This window comes from Barbus barbus (assembly GCF_936440315.1).
Source record: "Barbus barbus genome assembly, chromosome: 10".
NCBI classification, from domain to species: domain Eukaryota; kingdom Metazoa; phylum Chordata; class Actinopteri; order Cypriniformes; family Cyprinidae; genus Barbus; species Barbus barbus.
In genome coordinates this window covers 26,995,564-27,016,537 of record NC_136738.1, presented here as the reverse complement: position 1 = coordinate 27,016,537, position 20,974 = coordinate 26,995,564, and the positions used below count along the sequence as shown (strand labels likewise).

Genomic DNA, 20,974 nt, shown 5'->3' with positions numbered 1-20,974 from the left:
TGTGACCGAATAAAAAAAATAATATTTAGTCATACAAATATCCAATCTCATACCAATACTGTACTGGAGTCCGTGAACTTTTGACCAAAAGTCGGACAGTAAATAGATCTTTCTTTTGTCTTTTATTTAATTTATGGTTAATAATGATCACAATGAAAAATGCTAAGAAATTTTTATTATTATGATTGTTTTTAATAGCTTGTAATATTTGGCTCAAGTTTAGGGAAAGTTAATTAAACACTAATGTATTTTTTTTCTTCCATTTTAGAACCACCAACTTTCCACAAAGTGCCAACACTGCAATGCTCACCTTTTGCAACAATCTGGTAAATGGTAAAAGTATCAAAATAGTTAAAGCAAGATGTATATATTGATGATTGAGAGGTGGTCTCTTGGTTTAGCTTGTAATGTGATTGTGATGAAATGCCCACTCCTCCTTGGCACACATTATCAGTTCTTTCCTACTCTAACTGCAAGCTTATGTTAGCCTGATGCTAATGCTTTCAGTTTTCATTGCCTTCTGTGTCTCATCACCCAGCTTTATAATATAATCAGGTTTATTCATGTTTAAGGTTTAATAATCAGGCTGGATCATTGGCTTATCAGTATTTCACTATCATGGATAAATGAGGCCAGGTCAGGAAAATATAAAAGTTATATTGCTTTCTGCTTGCTTATTTACCCTGTTTTAATGAGCTACGTTTAGCATGAGAGTTATTCATATTGTAAAGACATGTATTTTAGAGTCAGCTATGATTAATTTATGTAAAAAAAATATTCTTAATATTCTGTTCCAGAATAGCATTAATATGCTAAGATAAAGATTAAAAGCCACCAATTGTTTTGGAACTGAAGACATAAAATATTTTAAAGTATAATGAGTAGCTTTTAGTGGTGTTGAATTTTACACTGAAAACAGTGGCTACAAACTCTTGTTGTTGCAAAAGCAGTGCATTTTAGAGCTTAAATGTACTTTTTTTCTTTAAACGTCAACAGGACCATTGAAACAAAGTTGTGAAATGTGATGTTTTGTTCATCAAGACTCCTGCAAATTTGGATGATTGTAACAAATTTCAAAAATAGTCAAGTTAGAAAGCATTCTGTAACCAGTATATCCGTCCCTTACAGTGGGGGTTGCCTTGCCCTTCCTTTGAGTGACAGGGACAGCCAGTCTCTCCTTTTGGTCATCAACAGGTTAATGCCTGCCATAAGGGTTTTCAGCATTGCATGTCATTGAATGGGGCATGAGCAAAATCATTTACTTGCATGAACAATGAATCCACAAACCCAATGTAGGAAAGAGACTCCAGAGTGAGACGTATATCAAGCTTGCATTAACTTCTCGGAGGGGGACCACTGAGTAACAGGTGGGAAGTTGCATAAAATGCATCGCTTTCCCATGATGCTTTGAGACCAATTGGGAGTGGCTTGGTAGTGATGATGCAGTCTATGCTCGAGGTATATAAACTAAAACAACTATGTTAGCAGTTCTGAGCAGTTGGAGCATTCCCAGCCTTGCCTCGGGTGTAGGGATTGCAAGGGAAAAGCAAAACTACATGGTCTAGACCCTGTGTAGTTTTGTTTTTTGGTTTATAACGGGGCCCAACCGTTCTCACCTTGGATTTTCTGGAAACATTTTGGATAAGAGGATTGTTGCTGAGGCACTAGCCACCTGGGCACAGTCCCATCAAGTGTAGGCAACCTTGTGATACAAGTAAGTGGCATTTACTCTGTAGAACACAGTCATTAAAGCAAGTCTTTTTATAAGCTACAATGATACATGCTTACACACCTTTTTAAAGCAAAATAAAAGTGCTGTTGCTTACAATGTGCTATTTGATTGATGTTTTACAAGTATGAGATAGTCAGTCAGTCATTCAGTCTGTCTGACTTTTATAAAACATAATAATGCTCAAGGTTAATAAATGGTGCAGTGATTTCAGAATAGCCAAGAATAGCCTGTGATAGCATTAGAGTGGTGTCCTAGCTGGGCCATGATGTCTTTTTAAGGGAATCAGCAGCAGAGATATCAGTTGCACCTCCAACTATGTGCCACATGGTGACTGTCAATCAAAGAAGAGACAGATTATTTTTGGAGACTGCCATTTCTGTCATAGTGAATATCAGCCTTCCCACATGATGCCATTTAGTCAGAATTAAATTTGTATTGGCATTTTTTTTAATCTATTGATATTTATTACACAAAGAGTTTGACTGTGTGATTGTGAGTCATGTTATGGACAATTCTTGTCGGCTCTCACCTGTTGGTTTCTTCCATATGGCTAATGATGCAGATGGTTTAACTACAAGTGAATTCTTTCTTTCTTTCTTTCTCTCTTTCTTTCTTTCTTTCTTTCTTTCTTTCTTTCTTTCTTTCTTTCTTTCTTTCTCTTTCTTTCTTTATTTGTTTTTTCTGTCTTTATTTCTATCTTTCTTTTTCTCTTTCTTTCTTTTTTTCTTCTCATTCTTTCTGTCTTTCTTTCTTTTAAAAAAGAAATATCTGTATGATACACATGTGAAGCCTTTTGTAATGCTGGTATGTTTTTTTTTTGTCCAGTGGAAACTTTGTGTCACTGAGATTAAGACCATTGTGGATTATTAAACTTTTGGAGTGAAGTGCTTGTAACCATGTCAAAATGCTCATTTTCAGGTTATTTTGGATACCCTAAACATTTTCAGTTATATCACTTTAAATTACATTACTGAGAAATGCATTTTTAAGATGACTAAATTATTTTATAGTACCAGTAATAATACAAACTATTTTGCTACTGAATTACTAACTTAGTTTTTGGGGGCTTCATCTGAAGCTCACATTTTGAGCACTATGTTCTTTTGTAAGCCACTGGACTTTTTAGTTAAGTTAGTTATGTGTTTAGGCGTTTCATAGCCTTATCTTAAAGCTCAACGTTGCTGTTCACACATTTCTAATGTTAAATTGGGTGCTTGACTTGACACTCAACAGCTCTGCCATTCACAGTTCTCACAAATGACAGGCTGCTGATGGCCAGGTGCGGGTGGGGGCAGGGAGTGTTAGTGATTAGTCAGTTCATTTCTTTTACAGCTAAAAATAGCCCACCTAGTTTGTCAAGTAACATACACTGTAATGCTGTTGTATTTATACTTGATTCAGTTGGCAATTATCTGGCTGTAATGTGGTATTCACTACATGATTCTTTTTTTTTCCTAGGGTGCCTTCTACCATGTCAACACAAGCGCCAACATTTACACAGCCGCTTCAGAGCGTTGTGGCACTTGAGGGTAGTGCTGCAACGTTCGAGGCTCAAGTTAGTGGTAAGGACAGAAGAAATAAGTACAATCATACTGCATTTTTTGCTATTGATATAGGGGTACCTGAGCTTTACTAATTGGGCTGTGGGGGTATATAAGACAAAGAGCTTGGAAAACACTGGTCTAAAATCGATTCCACTATTATTCCACTATTTTTTCTGTAGGTAATCCAGTTCCAGAGGTGAGCTGGTTTCGTGATGGCCAGGTTCTTACTGCTGCGGCTCTGCCCGGCGTTCAGATCTCGTTCAGCGATGGCCGCGCTGTTCTGATGATCCCCGCTGTGACAGCCGCACATAGTGGAAGATTTTCTGTGAGAGCCACCAATGGTGCTGGACAAGCCACTAGCACTGCTGAACTGCTGGTTACAGGTAAGCAGTCATAGAAACAGCTGTGTACATTTCTGTCATTTACTTTTTGTGCCAAACAAACACTTTTTTTTTTTTGCCTCAAAGCGGAAACTGCGCCACCAAACTTCATTCAGAGACTACAGAGTGTGACTGTTAGACAAGGAAGCCAAGTGAGACTGGATGTTCGAGTTGCAGGAATCCCTACACCTGTGGTGAAGTTCTACAGAGAGGGAGCTGAGATTCAGAGCTCAGCTGACTTTCAGATTGTTCAAGATGGAGACCTTTACAGTTTGTTGATTGCTGAGGCCTTCCCAGAAGATTCTGGAACTTATTCTGTCAGTGCTTCTAACAGCAGCGGACGTACTACCTCTACAGCTGAACTTCTGGTTCAAGGTTTGATTTGATTTCCAAATTAACTTTTTTGATATAGGGTAGGCCTATACTACGTACATATATATGTGTGTGTGTATGTATGTATGTTTATATATATATATATTTTTTTTTCATTTCAGGTGAGGAAGTGGCAGTGCCTGCAAAGAAGACCAAGACATTTGTTTCAACTTCTCAGATTTCACAGACTCGCCAGGCTAGATTTGAAAAGGTAGATAACATCCTGACAAAATCCCATCTGAAGCTAAAGAACGTTAACTCAGTGTTACATGTTCTTCACAGAGAATGGAGGCCTCCTTTGGGTCCGAAGCCATGTTGGAAATGCAAATAGAGGATGGTGATTTGGCTCACAAGGCACCACCCCGTGTGCCTCCTAAGCTGACCTCCAAGTCCCCAACTCCACCAACAGGAGTGTCAAAGATCGCAGCTACGCGCCATCAGTCACCTTCCCCTGTGAGGCCTGTTAAAGCCCCCATTCACACACCTCACAGGTGAAGTATATTTTCATCATCATTAGTACGTTTTAGTAGATGCCTATACACATACCAATACCTTGTATGAGTGCACATATTCCAAATATATTACCTAAGATCAATAGTGACATTTAATGTTCCATTACCCACACTTATGAAAAAGTAAATGCAATGATGATGTATTAAAATTTGTGTTCTGTGTAACCAATGTTAACATGTTTACAATACATTAAACCTCTTTCTTATGTAGCATTTGTCCTTTGTTAATTCCCCCCCTTGTATTATTTGTAGGCCTGCTTCCCCTTCAAGACTGTCCGTGTCCCCTATCAGACCAGTCAAGTCCCCAGTGACTACACTCAAACAAGTCGCACAGGCTGCAGATGTACTGCCTCCATGGAAGCAGGAGGGTTACGTAGGAGAATCCAGTTATACCAGCATGACTACTGGGGCCTCGTATGTCCAGACCTCCTCAACATTTGTCCACAAGGAGCAGCATTGGGAAGGTTCTTTTGCTATGCAACAACAAGCTGGTGGCGTTGCTGTCAAAGAAGTAGGTCTATTTTTTGCAACTATGACCTCTAGTGGGTAAAAAGTGGCATTTTGTCTTTGTGATCATATGAAAGGGAAAATATTCATTACTAGAAGTTTTTAAGTAATGAATAACTACATTTTAATTAAGAAATACAAAAATGCATTGAATAGAAATGTACCAAAAAACGTGACAATGCTGCATTGTGTGTGGTCACTGACAAAGTGTCATTTGAAGCTATTTCAGATCATTTGTCTTCTACTGCAAACAGATTGAGATTAAAAGGAGACCACACACAAATTATTAAGACTACTGTTAACCTGAAGTGTAAATGAAACCACGTCTGAGCCAGTGGGGGCAGGAACAATTGTTTTCACACCTCATTGTCACACTATAAATAGTCACGCTTCATTTTGCATGGTAGCCCAGCAAGTTCCACCAACTTGCCATTTTGTAGTTTTGTGCATCATCACAGATAGTATTTGCTCTATGTGCACCCTTTTAATTACAGCTTGATTAACAACTCTTGAAGTGGGAAAAATGTGTATGCCTACAGTTGTTTCTTTTCTTGGTTGGACAGAAGTCTGTGCCTAGAGTATATGTAGACTGAGGGTGTAAATTTAAGAGTTTCTGGAAGTTGATTAGTTGTATTTTTAGAAAATACAACTACAAATACAAATAGATTTAGTACTTACAGAATTTAATCAGTCATGGTTGTTTTGAATCTCCTGAATAGAGGCAGACATGAATAGTGACGATAATAAATAAATTACTGCACCAACCTATTTGTTTTTTTTTTTTTTTTATATTTTACCCCTTTGGGAAGTTTTAGCAAAAAAATGTGCATGAATGTGTAACTGATAACTGAAAATGTCCTGTTTTGTCAATAAAAGAATAGCAGCTAAAAGTGAGACTGATTTAACTGGTGTATTTAAGCTGACTGTGATGGCTGTGGACAGATGCTTAGCTCTAGAGATAGCTTGTGTCATGTCATGGTCTTATAATAGAATGATAATTTAAGGGTGCCAATAATCGGTCACTGTTTGCCTGCCATGAAACTATTTTTCCAGTGTACAAACTAAATATACTTTGACTTTAATCCTAGGATTCAACCTTACATTGATCATTTGTGTATATTTTATGTATTATTATTATTATTATTATTATTACTATTATTATAAATATTAATCAATTACAATTCAACTTTAAATATATATTTTAATTATGTATAACAGCATAGTTTATGGTAGTTGCAAAAAGATGCTGACACATTTAAAGGGGCATCGCACAAACTTATGCTGGTTTTTTGTGTAGATTCATGAAGTTAATCTGACTGAAATCACTCTGAATGAATGCAACTACAATATCGCCCCCTGCTTTTTGTCCATTGTAAACACAAGCTGTTCTGTACAGATCTCACCTGCTTCACTGAGGAATCATGCTCTTTCACCATCTTTTCTTTTTTATCCATCAATCACTGTCAAATAACTGTTATGTACTGCTGATTTGTATTTGCTCTTCTATTTCAACCCCACAAGCCTGAAAAGGCATAATAATAATACTTTAATAATTTATACATTCGATGATTTCTTTTTGCAATCCAGATTGTTGAGACTGCAGCAATCCCATCCCTCACAAAAGAGCAAGTGATGCCTCCAACTATTGTGGCTGTGAGTTAATGAGCACTCAGTAATTTTTCCTCATTAAAAACTTATGTACACATGAAAGTATTAAAGTGTAAGTCCAACATGACTACTACTTTGGCTAGTATAAATTATAGAGTACACCTTCAATTTAAGATATTTTAATGTGTCGAAGGTGTATTAATACACCTTCAATTTTAGATATTGTAATATGTGTCAGATATTTAATTCTGTTTTTACTTTGTCCAGGGTTTGAAGAATGTGACTGTCACAGAGGGAGAGTCTGTTACGCTGGAGTGCCAGATTTCAGGCCACCCTACTCCAGCCATTATGTGGTTCAGAGAGGATTACAGAATCGAGAACTCAATTGACTTCCAGATCACTTATGAAAACAGCTATGCCCGCTTGGTGATCCGTGAGGCCTTTGCTGAAGATAGTGGCCGCTTCACTTGCACTGCTACCAGTGAGGCTGGAACTATCAGCACCTCTTGCTACCTGCTTGTCAAAGGTAACAGATCATGAAATTTGACTTGTCTTAAAATTATATGACCTGTGTGATTGCAACCTGATTTTTACTGTTCAATTTTCATCTTCAGTGTCAGAAGACATTGAAAGTCGGGAGGATTTTTCTACTGTCTCTGAACACACTGAAATGTCTGCTCAGGAAAGACAGTAAGTTAGTGGAAGTCTTTGTGGTGTTGTACTATATAAAACAGTATAATATTTGCAGTCTGAATCCTTGGTGTTTAAAAACAGGGTTACAGTTGAAGCCAAAGAGGACACCATGTCTGAAATAAGTGCTGTCTCAGCGTCTGTGGAGGCTGGAGCAGGTGTTGCCCCATTCTTTGTGAAGAAACCCACAGTACAAAAGCTTGTGGAGGGAGACAGCATAGTCTTTGAGTGCCAAGTCGGAGGAAGCCCCAAACCTCATATTTACTGGAAGAAGAGTGGAATTCCACTTACTACTGGATACAGGTATGTTTTACACTGTACATATATACACTTTGTCATGTTAATATTTTGTAACTCATCTTTACCATGCTTTTTCATTTCTGTGAGTAAAAAAGACTTGTTTATAATAAGTGGATAAACATTGAGAAATGATATTATGTGCTAGTTTTATGTCTATTGTGACTAGGTTTTTATGTATTTTCTTCTGCTTTAATTCAGTTTCTATGAAGCAAATATGTTAATATGAAATAAACTCATGCATCCTCTAGGTACAGAGTGGCATACAATAAAGACACAGGAGCATGCAAGCTTGAGATCTCCATGACATTTGCTGATGATGCAGGAGAGTACACCATCTTTGCTAGAAACCCACTTGGAGAGATGTCTGCTTCAGCCATGCTGCTTGATGAAGGTTAGTTTTCTGGGTGGCTTTATTATAAATGGCAATAGTATGTTAGTTCCAATGTTAATAGTGATTTTCTGCATTATACAGAGGCATATGAGCTGTATATGAAGAAACAGGAAGAGACATTCAAGACCGAAGTAACTACTATAATAGAGGAACCAAAAGTGGCTGACATACCTGCTGTTGTTGAGACTGTAACCGAGAGAGAGCAGATGCTCATGCAGAGACGAATGGCTCAACAAACCCAGATGATGCAATCCTTCATTTCAGAGCAGGTATGAAAGATTGTAAACTGTTAAATCCTATTTTAAAATCATACCTCTTGAAAGCCAACTTCTGAATTCACAAAGTGTGAGAATGAATCTTACAATTACATTTTTTACAGGAGTTACAAATATCTACCTTGGAGCAGAGATTCATCCAAGAAATTGAGTTCCACCTGCTGAAGATTACTTACCAGGAGCTGGTGACTGAGGATGGGGAGCAGTTGGATATGAGTGTTTCTGAACATGATGCTATTTATCCAGTCTTTAATACTCCTGTTAAAAGCTACAGACTCAGGGAGGGAATGAGTGCAACCTTTCATTGCAGGATGACAGGAACCCCTCTCCCTAAGGTAAGATTAAATTGTTATCTTTAAACATATTCAATATTCATTCAACTAAGTAAAACTGCTATTGTACTGAATATCATCAATACGTGGCCTGTCGAAATAGAGGACTGGAATGAACTTTCGTATTATTTGAACTATAGATCGTCTGGTATAAAGATGGCAAGCGTATCACACATGGAGGCCGTTATCAAATGGAGGTTCTGCAGGATGGTAGAGCCAGTCTGCGCCTTCCTACGGTGCTGTCAGAAGATGAGGGCATTTATACTGCTTTGGTCAGTAACATAAAGGGTAATGCTGTCAGCTCTGGAAAGCTGTATGTGGAGCCAACTGGTATAGCACAAACACAGCTTCCTCAGCCAGGGGCAGTTCAAAGAATCAGGTAGGTTTTGACTTCACAGTTTGTAATATTACTACAGAAAATTACATGATATTACAATAAGAGTTCTTATCAGATATCAGGTATTAAAAATACTTAATTTTTCAGGTCCACATCACCACGCTCCACAAGTCGTTCTCCTGGTCGATCACCTGCTCGTAGACTTGATGAGACAGATGAGGCCCAGCTAGAAAGACTCTACAAGCCTGTGTTTGTACTGAAGCCATCATCCTTCAAGTGCTCTGAGGGACAGACTGCAAGATTTGATCTGAAAGTAGTTGGGAGACCCATGCCTGAAACTTACTGGTTCCACAATGGTTAGTGATAGCTGCATATTCCAGTTGTGTAGGAGTTTTTAAAACAATGGACAGTCTCTTATTACCATGGCATGACAACTGTACTTTTTCATCACAGGTCAACAAGTGGTCAATGACTATACCCACAAGATTGTGGTAAAGGAGGATGGAACTCAGTCAATGATTGTGGTTCCTGCCATGCCTCAGGACTCTGGAGAGTGGACAGTTGTTGCTCAGAACAGAGCTGGAAAGACAACCGTATCTATGACTCTCACTGTTGAAGGTACGATGCTACATACACTAGAGTTTCATCTAAAGAATGACTTTCTGTAAAACAGTCACTTCAGGCCAACTGCATTCTAAAGCATTCTAACGGCATTTCTTCAATTTTACATTTTTATCATGTTTAGCCAAGGAAAACTTGGTGAGACCACAATTTGTGGAAAAGCTAAGAAACATCAGTGTTAAAGAGGGTACTTTGGTTGAGTTAGCTGTTAAAGCTATTGGCAACCCCCTTCCTGACATTGTTTGGCTGAAGAACAGTGACATAGTCTCCCCACATAAACACCCACATATTAGGTAAGTTTTCAATACTGAAAATATACAGGTGTAAGTAATCAAAATGTTACTCTCTGTGATGATGTGTATGCTGTAAAAAATAAATTTCTGTATTACAGTTAACTGAATTTACTTGTTTATTAGGATTGAGGGTGGTAAAGGCGAAGCTCATTTCAAGATTCCATCATGTACAGGATCTGATAGCGCATGGTACACTGCTACTGCTATCAACAAAGCTGGCAGAGATACCACACGCTGCAAAGTTAACATTGAGGTAGATGCAGTAATGCCTCAGCCTGAGAAAAAGCTTGTCATTCCCAAGGGAACTTACAAGGCCAAAGAAATTGCTGCACCAGAGTTAGAGCCACTGCATCTTCGCTATGGTCAGGAACAGTGGGAAGATGGTGACCTCTATGATAAGGAGAAGCAACAGAAGCCTCACTTCAAAAAGAAGCTTACCTCAGTCAGGCTTAAGCGATTTGGACCTGCGCACTTTGAGTGTAGACTGACCCCTATTGGTGACCCGACCATGATTGTTGAGTGGCTGCATGATGGCAAGCCATTAGCAGCTGCTAACAGACTACGCATGGTCAATGAGTTTGGCTATTGCAGTCTTGACTACGAAGCTGCTTATTCCAGAGATAGCGGTGTCATTACTTGCAGAGCAACCAATAAGTTTGGAGTTGACCAGACCTCTGCTACACTAATTGTTAAAGATGAGAAAAGCCTTGTTGAGGAAACTCAGTTGCCAGAGGGAAGGCGAGGACAAAGAATAGATGAAATCGAGCGTATTGCACATGAGGGTGGCCCTTCTGGAGTTACTGGAGATGACAATCTTGAAAAGACTAAGCCAGAGATTGTGTTACTTCCAGAGCCAGTAAGAGTTTTGGAGGGAGAAACAGCTAAATTCCGCTGTAGGGTGACCGGCTACCCTACCCCAAAAGTTAACTGGTACCTCAATGGACTACTCATCCGCAAGAGTAAAAGATTCAGACTTCACTTTGATGGTATTCACTACTTGGAAATTGTAGATGCCAAGCCCTATGATTTAGGAGCTGTCAAAGTTTTGGCTGAAAACCCTGAAGGTGTTGCTGAGCATCTTGTAAAATTTGAGATTCAGCAGAAGGAGGACTTCAGGTCAATCTTGCGTCGTGCACCTGAGGTTAAGGCTCCTGCTCCTGTACCAACACAAGAGCATGGTAGAGTCTCGTTTGAGGTTGTCAAAGCTGAGAAACCATCTGAGACCACTAAAGAACCCAAGGAGGTGGTTAAACTGAGGAAAACTGAGAGAGTAATCCATGAGAAATTAACAGAAGAAACAGAGGAGCTCAGAAGCAAATTTAAGCGTAGGACCCAGGAGGGCTACTATGAAGCAATAACTGCCGTAGAACTGAAGTCCCGCAAGAGGAATGAGTCCTATGAGGATATGCTGAAGAAGAGGAAAGAAGAACTTCTTCATCATGCAAAAGAACTAGCGCTTGATGCTGAGAAGAAGAAAGAAGAGGAGAGTAAACTCACCATTCCCAAAGTCAAACCAGAGAAAATTGTGCTCTCTCCAAGCATGGAGGCTCCTAAGATCATAGAACGGATCCAGAGCCAGACAGTTTGCCTGGGAGATGAAGTACACTTCCGCTGTAGAGTCACCGGTAAACCAGATCCAGAATGTCAGTGGTTCAAGAATGGTGTCTTATTGGAGAAATCAGACCGGGTTTACTGGTATTGGCCAGAGGACCATGTCTGTGAATTAGTGATCAAAAATGTCTTAGCTGAGGACTCAGCAAGTATTATGATCAAAGCGATGAACATTGCTGGGGAGACCTCAAGCCATGCTTTCCTACTAGTTCAAGGTAAAACATTTTACCAACTTGTTGCTGTTTGCATGTTATCAATCCCATAAATGGTAAAGGTAATCTTCAGTCATTGTTCTTTGGCTTTGCTTTTAGGCAAACAAGTTGTTTCATTTACTCAACTTCTGGAAGATCAGAATGCTAAAGAGAAGGACACCATGGTGACATTTGAATGTGAGACGAACGAGCCATTTGTGAAGGTCAAATGGATGAAGAACAATGCAGAAATTTTCTCAGGTGACAAATACAGGATGCACTCTGACAGAAAGGTGCACTTCCTGTCAGTGCTGATGATTTCTATGAATGACGAAGCAGAGTACAGTTGTGTGGTTATTGACGATGACCACATAAGAACCAGTGCCTCACTTTATGTTGAAGGTCAGTACAACACAGTTTAATCTTCTTATACATCAGTGTTTAACAGTTTTGTGCAGTTAACTATTTGGTCAAATTAAAAATTTTATGTCTTACACAGGTGCACCACTTGAAATTGTAAAGAATCTTGAGAATACAGAAGTACCTGAGACATACTCTGGAGAGTTTGAGTGTGTTTTGTCCCGTGAGGATGCTGAAGGCACCTGGTATTTTGAGAACAAAGAAATCACTCCTAGCCTCAAATATGTTGTGTCTGCTCGTCGTGGCCGTCATAGTCTTTCTGTGAAAGATGTTAAGAAGGAGGACCAAGGAAAATACACTTTCAAAGTGGGAGATCTTAAGACAAGTGCCTCCCTTAAGATGAAATGTGAGTATGAGGCAACCAAGATTAAAGTATTTAAAAGCATTTTTAGGCTACCACATGTTCTAGCAATGAACATAGGACACATGCATGTTCACAGTTCTGTCTATGGTCATGTCTCTTTTCTGTATATTTTTATTTTTATTACTATTGTTATTCTTAATTATTGTATGTTCTCTTCATTAGTGTTCACCTTAATTATATGTTGTCTGCACTATGTTTGTACTTTCTGTACTGGAAGCTCATAACACCAAGACAAATTCCTTGTGTGTGCAAACACACTTGGCAATAAAGCTCTTTCTGATTCTGATTCTGAATATTTTTTGGTTCACTCTAGTGCGCCCTGTGACTCTGATGCAAGGTCTTTCTGACCTGACAATCTGTGAGGGTGATATTGCCCAACTTGAGGTGCGATTCTCTCAGGAAAATGTTGAGGGCTCATGGATGAAGAACGGCCAAGCCATTTCTGCTTCCGATAAGATTCACATGGTCATTGACAAAGTCACCCATAAGCTTCTCATTGAGGACGCTAGTAAGGATGATGCAGGAATGTACTCATTTGTTGTTCCTGCTCAGGACATTTCTACAAATGGAAAGCTAACAATTCAAAGTAAGCCACCTTTTAACTCTAAATTAATGTTCAATGGGTTCTCAAACATTGATTTCCACTTTCCTGAGGATAATGAGTGTTTTATTAATCATTTTGTTTTGCTCACAGCTATTGGCTTCTTGGCCCCACTAAAGGATGTCTCCACAGTGGAAGGCACTAAAGCTGTTCTTGAGGCTAAAATCTCTGCTACTGATATAACTTCAGTGAAATGGTTCCACAACGACAAGCTGGTGACAGCAAGTGATAGAGTCCAGATGGTTGTCAAAGGATCTAAACAGAGACTGGCTATTAACAGGAGCTATGCATCAGATGAAGGACAGTATAAACTAATTGCTGGCAAAGTAGACTCAACCTGTAAACTTTCTGTCCAGCGTGAGTGTCACTCAAAATTTGTTTTATTATGTATTAATTTTCTTGATTAAATTATTTTTTAAATAATTGGTAATGATGTCATTCTTCGTTGTGTTTTATAGCTGTATCCATTGTTAAGCACATGGAAGAGTGCGTTTGCACTGAGACCCAGAATGTCACCTTTGAAGTGGAGGTATCTCATCCTGGCATTGATGCTCTCTGGACTTTCAAGGGTCAACCTTTAAAGGCAGGTCCAAAGTACAAGATTGAGAGCAAAGGTACACACTATAGCCTCACTGTTTTGAATGCCATGAAGGATGAGGAAGGAGAGTACATGTTTATGGCTGGTGAGAAGGAATCTAGAGCAAGACTTATTGTATCAGGTATGTAGACTTTCCAAATTGCTTTTTTAAAAGTACATACTTTTTTTGCCACCACAATATAGGATTCATGTCAAGTGTCTTGTTGTGATGTTTTATTTTCTATCTCTCCACTAGGTGGTGCTATAAATAGGCCACTCCATGATGTGACTGTAGCAGAATCCCAGACTGCTGTGCTGGAGTGTGAAGTTGCTAATCCTACTACAGAAGGCAAATGGCTTAAAGATGGTCACCTTATTGACTTCAGCGATAATGTCATAAGTGAAAATAATGGTGCTGTCAGACAGCTTGTCATCGTCATCACCAGGCCACAGGATGTTGGAGAGTACACCTACCAGGTGGCAAACTCCAAGACATCTGGCAACTTGAAAGTTGAAGGTAAACTGTGTGTCACAGAATAGTTTATTGCACATTATGTTTTCTCATCTGTTATTATTTATATGCAATTTCTTTTTTTTTAATTCAAGCTGTTAAAATCAGGAAGACAATGAAGAACCAAACTGTTACTGAAACCCAGGAGGCAGTTTTCAGTATTGAACTCACCCATTTAGATGTGAAAGGATCCCAGTGGATCAAGAATGGTGTTGAGATTCATCCAAGTGATAAATTTGAGATAACTGTCCAAGGCATGGTTCACACCATGAAGATCAAGAACTGTAACACCCAAGATGAATCGGTCTATGGGTTCAAACTTGGAAAACTCTCTGCTAATGCCAGACTTAATGTTGAAAGTATGTTTTTTTTTTTTCTTAAATATCTTTCAAGTAATAATTAATTAAACCTGTCTGCTGTTGCTAGATGTATTTCAATACACTTTAACCTCTTTTTAGCCATCAAAATTGTGAAAAAACCAAAGGATGTGACGTCACTGCTGGATGCCACTGCTTCATTTGAGCTGAGTTTGTCCCATGATGACATTCCAGTTCAGTGGATGTTCAATAATCAGGAGCTTGCACCAAGTTCAAATATTAAAATACTGTCTGAGAGGAAAGCCCACAAACTTATCATTCAGAGTGTTGAAGGTCACATGGCAGGTGAATACATTGCTGTGGTCGGGCATCTGCAGTGCAGTGCACATCTTCAAGTTGAATGTAAGTGTTTTGAGATTTTTTTATTTTTTTAAAATAGTGTTCACCTTAACTGTGAAATTTGGCATTCTAAATATGTTTTGTCTTTCTTGTATGTATTCAGATTTGAGAGTCACCAAACCTTTGAAGAACCTTGAGGTTCCAGAGACCCATGTGGCAACATTTGAATGTGAGGTTTCTCATTTCAATGTTCCATCGATCTGGCTGAAAAATGGAGTTGAAATTGAGATGAGCGAGAAGTTTGGCATTGTGGTGCAAGGCAAACTTCATCAGCTGAAAGTCGTGAATGCCAGTCAGGAGGATGCTTCAGAATACACATTTGTGTGTGGAAATGACAAAGTGTCTGGTAACTTGACTGTAAAACGTGAGTAATACGTTGTTTGTAAACTTGAAATAAATATAAAATTACTATATACAGCATATTCACAAATGCATCTTAAAATCCTTCAGCAATTCTGATCACATCCATGCTTCAAGACCTCAATGCTAAGGAAAAAGACACTGTTACATTTGAGGTGACCGTCAACTATGAAGGCATCACCTACAAATGGCTGAAGAATGGAGTAGAAATCCGATCCAGTGATAGATGCCAAACTCGCTGCAAACAGTTCACTCACTCCCTCACTATTCGAAATGTTCACTTTGGGGATGGGGGAGACTACAAGTTTTTGGCTGGATCTACTGAAACATCTGCAAAACTCTTTGTTGATGGTTAGTTTTGTTGTTATATTTACAGCTGCCTTTATGTAACTTAACAGATTGGCTAACAAAAATATGTTTTCCAGCTCGCGTGATTGAATTCACCAAGCACATTAAAGATATCAAGGTAACTGAGAAGAAGAAGGCTATATTTGAATGTGAGCTCTCTGAACCCAGCGTCCCTGTGATGTGGATGAAGGATGGGCAGGAACTTGAGATGTCTGAGAGGTATATCTTCACTTTTAATGTCATATACACAGTAGATTTATAATTTATAAATTATAAAAAAGAAAAAAAAATGATTAATGCTTAAAATAAGAGATGTCTATGCAAGAAACATCTCATGGATGTACTGGGACGCATCCTCAGTGATGTCTCCCGGGATCATTGGGTGTTTCGGGTCTCGCAACATCATACAGTACACCCTCACCCAGGCGACCCAGCCAGGGTTGATCAAGCCCCGACTTGCGTCCCAGTAGCAGTCCACGGATCAGCCCTCTTAATCCAAAGCCACCTTGTGGCCTTCTCTGCGGCTTCGCTTGCGGATTGAATGGCCCTCTTCTTGGCCACCCCATCAGCTGTTTTCCCAGGTCAACCTGCAGCTGCCAGTCCGAGGCTTTATGGAGGAGGCCTGTTGTTAATTGTGGGTGTGGCCGGGGTTTGTCTCCAGCTTTGATGAAGAGAACTGCCTTCTTTGGAGCATGGGTTTTAGGCCAAGATTTATTTACCGCTTGCGCCAGGTTATCTGCATCAGATTATCATCTGCTCTGCTTCATCCCACGCTAATTTGCGCTGCTCTTGGTAGATCGTGTTGGTCATTCTGAAAATGATCTGTCTGTGTTCTTTAATTTGTGCATTGTCAGTAGATCAGCCGCAGAACTTTCCACTCCCCTCTACACTGTTATGAATTTGTGGTCTCATGCCAATTTGCCCTGTATTGTAATTCTGGCCTTTAGTATACTATGCACTTTTGATTCTTAAGTAAATTCTTGTTTTAAGGATATATCTATTGTTTCACTCCAAAAAAAAAAAGTGATTTTTTTTTTTTTGCAGTTTTAAGATGTCAATTCTGTCCATAACTTCCCTATTATTGTAGATTCAAAGCCACCACTGACAAATTCCTGCAGCGTTTGATGATCCAGACAGTGCGCATGTCTGATGCTGGAGAATACTCTGTGGTTGCTGGTGCAAGCGTTTCCAAGGCAAACCTCATAGTGGAGGGCAAGGATGTCCGCATCTCTGAGCCTGCTGAGAAGGATATCACTGTAACTATCCTTTGTCTTGTACAGTCAGTTGTTAAATATTATCTATGTTCCACTTTTTTTTCAAATTTTTCATGCTTTCCAGGTGGTTGAAAAACAGAGGGCTACATTTGAATTTGAAGTAAATGAGGATGACATTGAAGGCCGCTGGCTGAAAAATGGTGTTGAAATTCCATCTTTTGATGAGCGCTTCAACTATGTGACCGTTAGAAAGACGCATCGCTTGACAGTCACTGAAACTTACAGAAGTGATGCTGGAGAATACACTTTCATTGCAGGAAAGAACAGGAGCACAGTCAATCTGCATGTCCAGAGTGAGTGTACAGTTCAGATATCTATAAATATATATAAATAAATGTTCAGATTATTTATTATATGCGCTGCTGTTCAAAAGTTTGAGGTTGGTAACATTCTTCAAATCTTTTTGTTTTTGCATTTATTTAATCAGAAATACAATGAACATAAAGATTATGAAATATTAAATTTAAACTGTTTTCTATTTTAACATGTTTTAAAATGTATTTTATTAATGTGGATAGCAAAGCTATTTTCAGCCGTTACTCCAGCCTTCAGTGCTGCACGTTCCTTCAGAAATTATTCTAATATGTTGATTTAGTGCTCAAGTAACATTATCACAGTTGAAAACAGTTGTACTGCTTAATGCTTTTGTGGAAACCATCTTGCATATTTTCAAGATGCTTTGATAAATATGAAATTGTAAAGACATCTGTCTATAAAAAATTATCCAATAAAAAAAAACACATTGTAGTGATGGAAAAGGCTTTTATGTCACTTTTGATCATTTAAATGTACCCTGACCTCAAAACAAATTAATGGTAGTATGTACATAAAATACATAATCTGATATATGTCTTTAACTCCTTCTGTCAATGGCATACCAGTATATTCCAATTGCAATGTATCATTGTATCAAATTGGAGTTTTATTTATAGCCCATAAAATTTCAGCTGTGAAGTTAATTGATTTGGTCTAATATGTGTCTTAATTTAATTCAGTCCCCGAGCCTCCTCAGATCATCAGGGACATGGAGCCCCTGTCTGTCGAGGCTGGCAAACCTGCACGTTTCTCTGTGGAAGTGACAGGAATTCCTCAGCCTCAGGTATCCTGGTATAAGAACTCACAGGCACTGTCCTCTGGGTTCAAGTGTAAGTTCCTGAGGGAGGGAAATGAGCACATATTGTTGCTCATTGAGGTCTTCCCAGAGGATGCAGCTCAGTACAACTGTGAAGCTAAGAATGACTATGGAGTAGCCACAAGCTCTGCTTCACTTAATGTGGAAGGTGAGATCATTATCAAACTGTTGTTTAAAACCAGTATTAGGTGCTAGTTTACATTCTTTCATATTGCCAGCAGTTTAACACAAATATGATTTTTGCTAACAGTTTCAGAAGTGGTTTCTCCAGACACGGTGGCTCCAGTTTCTCCACCAGTAATTATTACCTCTTTGCAAGCGACCTCTGCTGAAGAGGGAGAATCAGCCAGATTCCAGTGCCGTGTCTCTGGAGATGGTAAGGCTCAACCCTGTGAATTAAACAATTATGGAAAATAGAATATATTGTGAAGTTAACAAGCTTTTGTTTGATTTATGCAGATCTGAAGATTACCTGGTACTTCAGAGATAAGGAAATTGTGCAGTCAGACAACTTCAGAATCTCTCAGTTTGGTGATAGCTGCCAGCTTGAGATCCCCAGAGCATATGTTGCAGATGCAGGAGAATACACATGTGTTGCACGCAATTCTGGGGGAATGGTCTCTTGCTCTGCTGTTTTGAACGTCAATGGTATGTGCAAACTTTTAGGTTCCTTCTCTCCAAACAATCTTTTTCTTGTTGAATAACCAGATTTGTTTCTTTCTTTAGTTTCTTTTTTTAGCATGTTCCATTGCTTAATGCGGGTTTTAGATTTCATGCATGATCAGGTCATTAACTTGAAATACACTTTGGACAAACCGTTTTTCATAGGGATTTCATTATCATTATGGATTTCACGAGACAGGTGTTTAGTTCCACTACCATCTATGATCTTACCAAGACCAGGACCCCATGATTCACTGTGCATGTCAAAGCCATTGTCTTCCATCAATATTCATCGACCATTCAACCACAATGTAGTTGTGTTAAAAGATAAAAACGGCCTCACCTCTCTTTCAATATAGAGAGAAATACCACAGACTATTAATAAAAAAGCTTTATTTTTCAATGAATAGGGTTTTTCCTCACAAAACGTTGATGTAAATAACAGTTTACATGGAAGCCTCATTTTGCTTGTCATCATCCTAATGAATTTTGAAAACTCATCTATGAAATTCTGCCATCTCTCACTCCCTTCCCCTACATTGATAATCTATTATTTTTAAACTTAAATGGCAATTTGACATTTACAAATGTCTAATGCTATTTTTTTTATCGCTCAGATCTCAGTGTGAGAACAGTAGATAGGCAAAGTGTTTCGAGCACTGGAATGACTCGTTCGGAGATGGTCACCTCCCAGACCATGAGTGAAACTTATTCTTCCACTATGCAAACTTTTGAAAGTGTCTCTACGATGATGTCCACAACGTCTGTTAAAAGCATTGAGGTCCAACAAGTTACCTCTGTGGAAGAATATTCTACAAGCCCCACTTTGACCCTGAAAATGAGTGATGTCATTGTCAATCTGGGTGATGTGGCTCAGTTCAACTGTTCTTTCAGTGGACAACCATTTACTGAAATTAAATGGGATCATAATGGAAGGACAATAACAAATACAGAAAGGGTGCGTTATGTACATCAAGGCGGGCTCATTTCTCTCATCATACTCAATGTCCATCTTGGGGACCAGGGAAGTTACTGCTGTACTGTTAAAAATAGAAATGGTGAAAATCGAACGTCTGCACAGCTCACAGTGGAAGGTGGATATAGATTTTTTTTGTCCTTGATGCTCATTTCATCCCATCTGCTTCCTGCTGGTGTTTTGTTATTCTAAAATATGTTTTATGTGATTATAACCAACTTAAATTTTTAATTAAATTTACAATGTAATATCCCATGTAATCAATTTTAATACTTTAAATAGTTTAATCCTTCACATGCTTGGCCTAACATCATCCTCCATCTTACTAACCTTTTTGTTCTTATTAATGCTAAAACATCCTGCTGAATTACTGAATAATCCCTAATAAATTTCCCTAACTTTATTCTCACTCAGCTAAAGAAGCGAACCCCAAAGAAACCCTCATACCCTCTGATTCTATCAGTAAATCTTCTAAAACTGAAAATGAGTCAAGTAAAAAGGCCACAGACCAAGAAAAGCAGGAGTCCTTACAGAATGTTGGAGCCCTAACAACAAAGTGGCAGATAAACCGACATTACAATCCTGATGTTATCCCTTTGTTGGAGCGTGACATTTATGATGCAATTCAGCCAGAGTTCCTTGTGAAACTGTCCCCAGAATTCCTTGCCAAACAAAGTGAGAGTGTTTCTCTTTATTATGAAATCAAAAGAAGCCCCTCTCCATTCGTTGTATGGCTACACAACCAGTTGAATGTTGAAGAGCCAAGGTCATACTCCTTGAAACATGATGGGCCCTTGTGCTGCTTAAATGTAAAGAATATTGGTTCTGAGCAAGGGGGCACACACTCTTGCAAAGTTATCAATGCTGCAGGAGACAAAACATGCAGCACTCATCTCAGAGTGAAGACAGGTTTGCATTTGCATGCTTTGGTCTTTACCACCTTTTATGTTAGCCCTGGGCGCACATTATTATTTTCTTTTACTCGTATATCCACTCTTTTAAGTAGATAGAGGAAAAAAAGAAAAGAATGTGACATCTCTCAAAAAAGGAAAAAAAAATCACAACATGCAAATGTTGTCTCTGTAGGAGACTGACAGTGACTGCAGTGGACACCTGTCATGGGTGTTCTACAAGGGAGATGTGGTCCATTTTCATTATGCTTGAAGGAGAAAATGGGTTTATAATAAGAATGCACAGATACTAAAATACTGCCCAGAAACCTTGCTGTCACATATGTAATATGTGTTTTTGTTTTTCCAGTGTCTAAAGTGGATGAGGAGGCCAGCTATGAAGAGGAAGCCAAAGGTAAATGAATAAATACGAATTATGATGACTT

At 38.8% G+C, this 20,974-nt stretch overlaps 1 protein-coding gene across 1 annotated transcript in view; it reads left to right on the top strand.

The window, feature by feature from the left end:
- Positions 1–1,489: 1,489 nt before the first annotated feature.
- LOC306876339 (titin-like) overlaps positions 1,490–20,974 on the top strand; it is a 143,366-nt gene continuing 123,881 nt past the window's right edge. The window contains exons 1-38 of the mRNA XM_079427428.1: positions 1,490–1,714; positions 3,191–3,294; positions 3,456–3,659; positions 3,744–4,031; positions 4,151–4,239; positions 4,311–4,519; positions 4,793–5,051; positions 6,635–6,700; positions 6,923–7,181; positions 7,270–7,345; positions 7,430–7,648; positions 7,894–8,036; positions 8,118–8,305; positions 8,416–8,646; positions 8,784–9,022; positions 9,128–9,336; positions 9,434–9,598; positions 9,726–9,894; positions 10,018–11,720; positions 11,817–12,098; positions 12,196–12,462; positions 12,794–13,066; positions 13,175–13,438; positions 13,540–13,800; positions 13,915–14,175; positions 14,265–14,528; positions 14,628–14,888; positions 14,989–15,249; positions 15,336–15,596; positions 15,671–15,812; positions 16,681–16,849; positions 16,932–17,160; positions 17,863–18,147; positions 18,250–18,375; positions 18,459–18,647; positions 19,280–19,756; positions 20,053–20,547; positions 20,899–20,943. Of these exons, the coding sequence (XP_079283554.1) occupies positions 3,204–3,294; positions 3,456–3,659; positions 3,744–4,031; positions 4,151–4,239; positions 4,311–4,519; positions 4,793–5,051; positions 6,635–6,700; positions 6,923–7,181; positions 7,270–7,345; positions 7,430–7,648; positions 7,894–8,036; positions 8,118–8,305; positions 8,416–8,646; positions 8,784–9,022; positions 9,128–9,336; positions 9,434–9,598; positions 9,726–9,894; positions 10,018–11,720; positions 11,817–12,098; positions 12,196–12,462; positions 12,794–13,066; positions 13,175–13,438; positions 13,540–13,800; positions 13,915–14,175; positions 14,265–14,528; positions 14,628–14,888; positions 14,989–15,249; positions 15,336–15,596; positions 15,671–15,812; positions 16,681–16,849; positions 16,932–17,160; positions 17,863–18,147; positions 18,250–18,375; positions 18,459–18,647; positions 19,280–19,756; positions 20,053–20,547; positions 20,899–20,943 (9,619 nt within the window). The 5' untranslated portion in view covers positions 1,490–1,714; positions 3,191–3,203. The remainder of the gene's footprint in view (positions 1,715–3,190; positions 3,295–3,455; positions 3,660–3,743; positions 4,032–4,150; positions 4,240–4,310; positions 4,520–4,792; positions 5,052–6,634; positions 6,701–6,922; positions 7,182–7,269; positions 7,346–7,429; positions 7,649–7,893; positions 8,037–8,117; positions 8,306–8,415; positions 8,647–8,783; positions 9,023–9,127; positions 9,337–9,433; positions 9,599–9,725; positions 9,895–10,017; positions 11,721–11,816; positions 12,099–12,195; positions 12,463–12,793; positions 13,067–13,174; positions 13,439–13,539; positions 13,801–13,914; positions 14,176–14,264; positions 14,529–14,627; positions 14,889–14,988; positions 15,250–15,335; positions 15,597–15,670; positions 15,813–16,680; positions 16,850–16,931; positions 17,161–17,862; positions 18,148–18,249; positions 18,376–18,458; positions 18,648–19,279; positions 19,757–20,052; positions 20,548–20,898; positions 20,944–20,974) is intronic.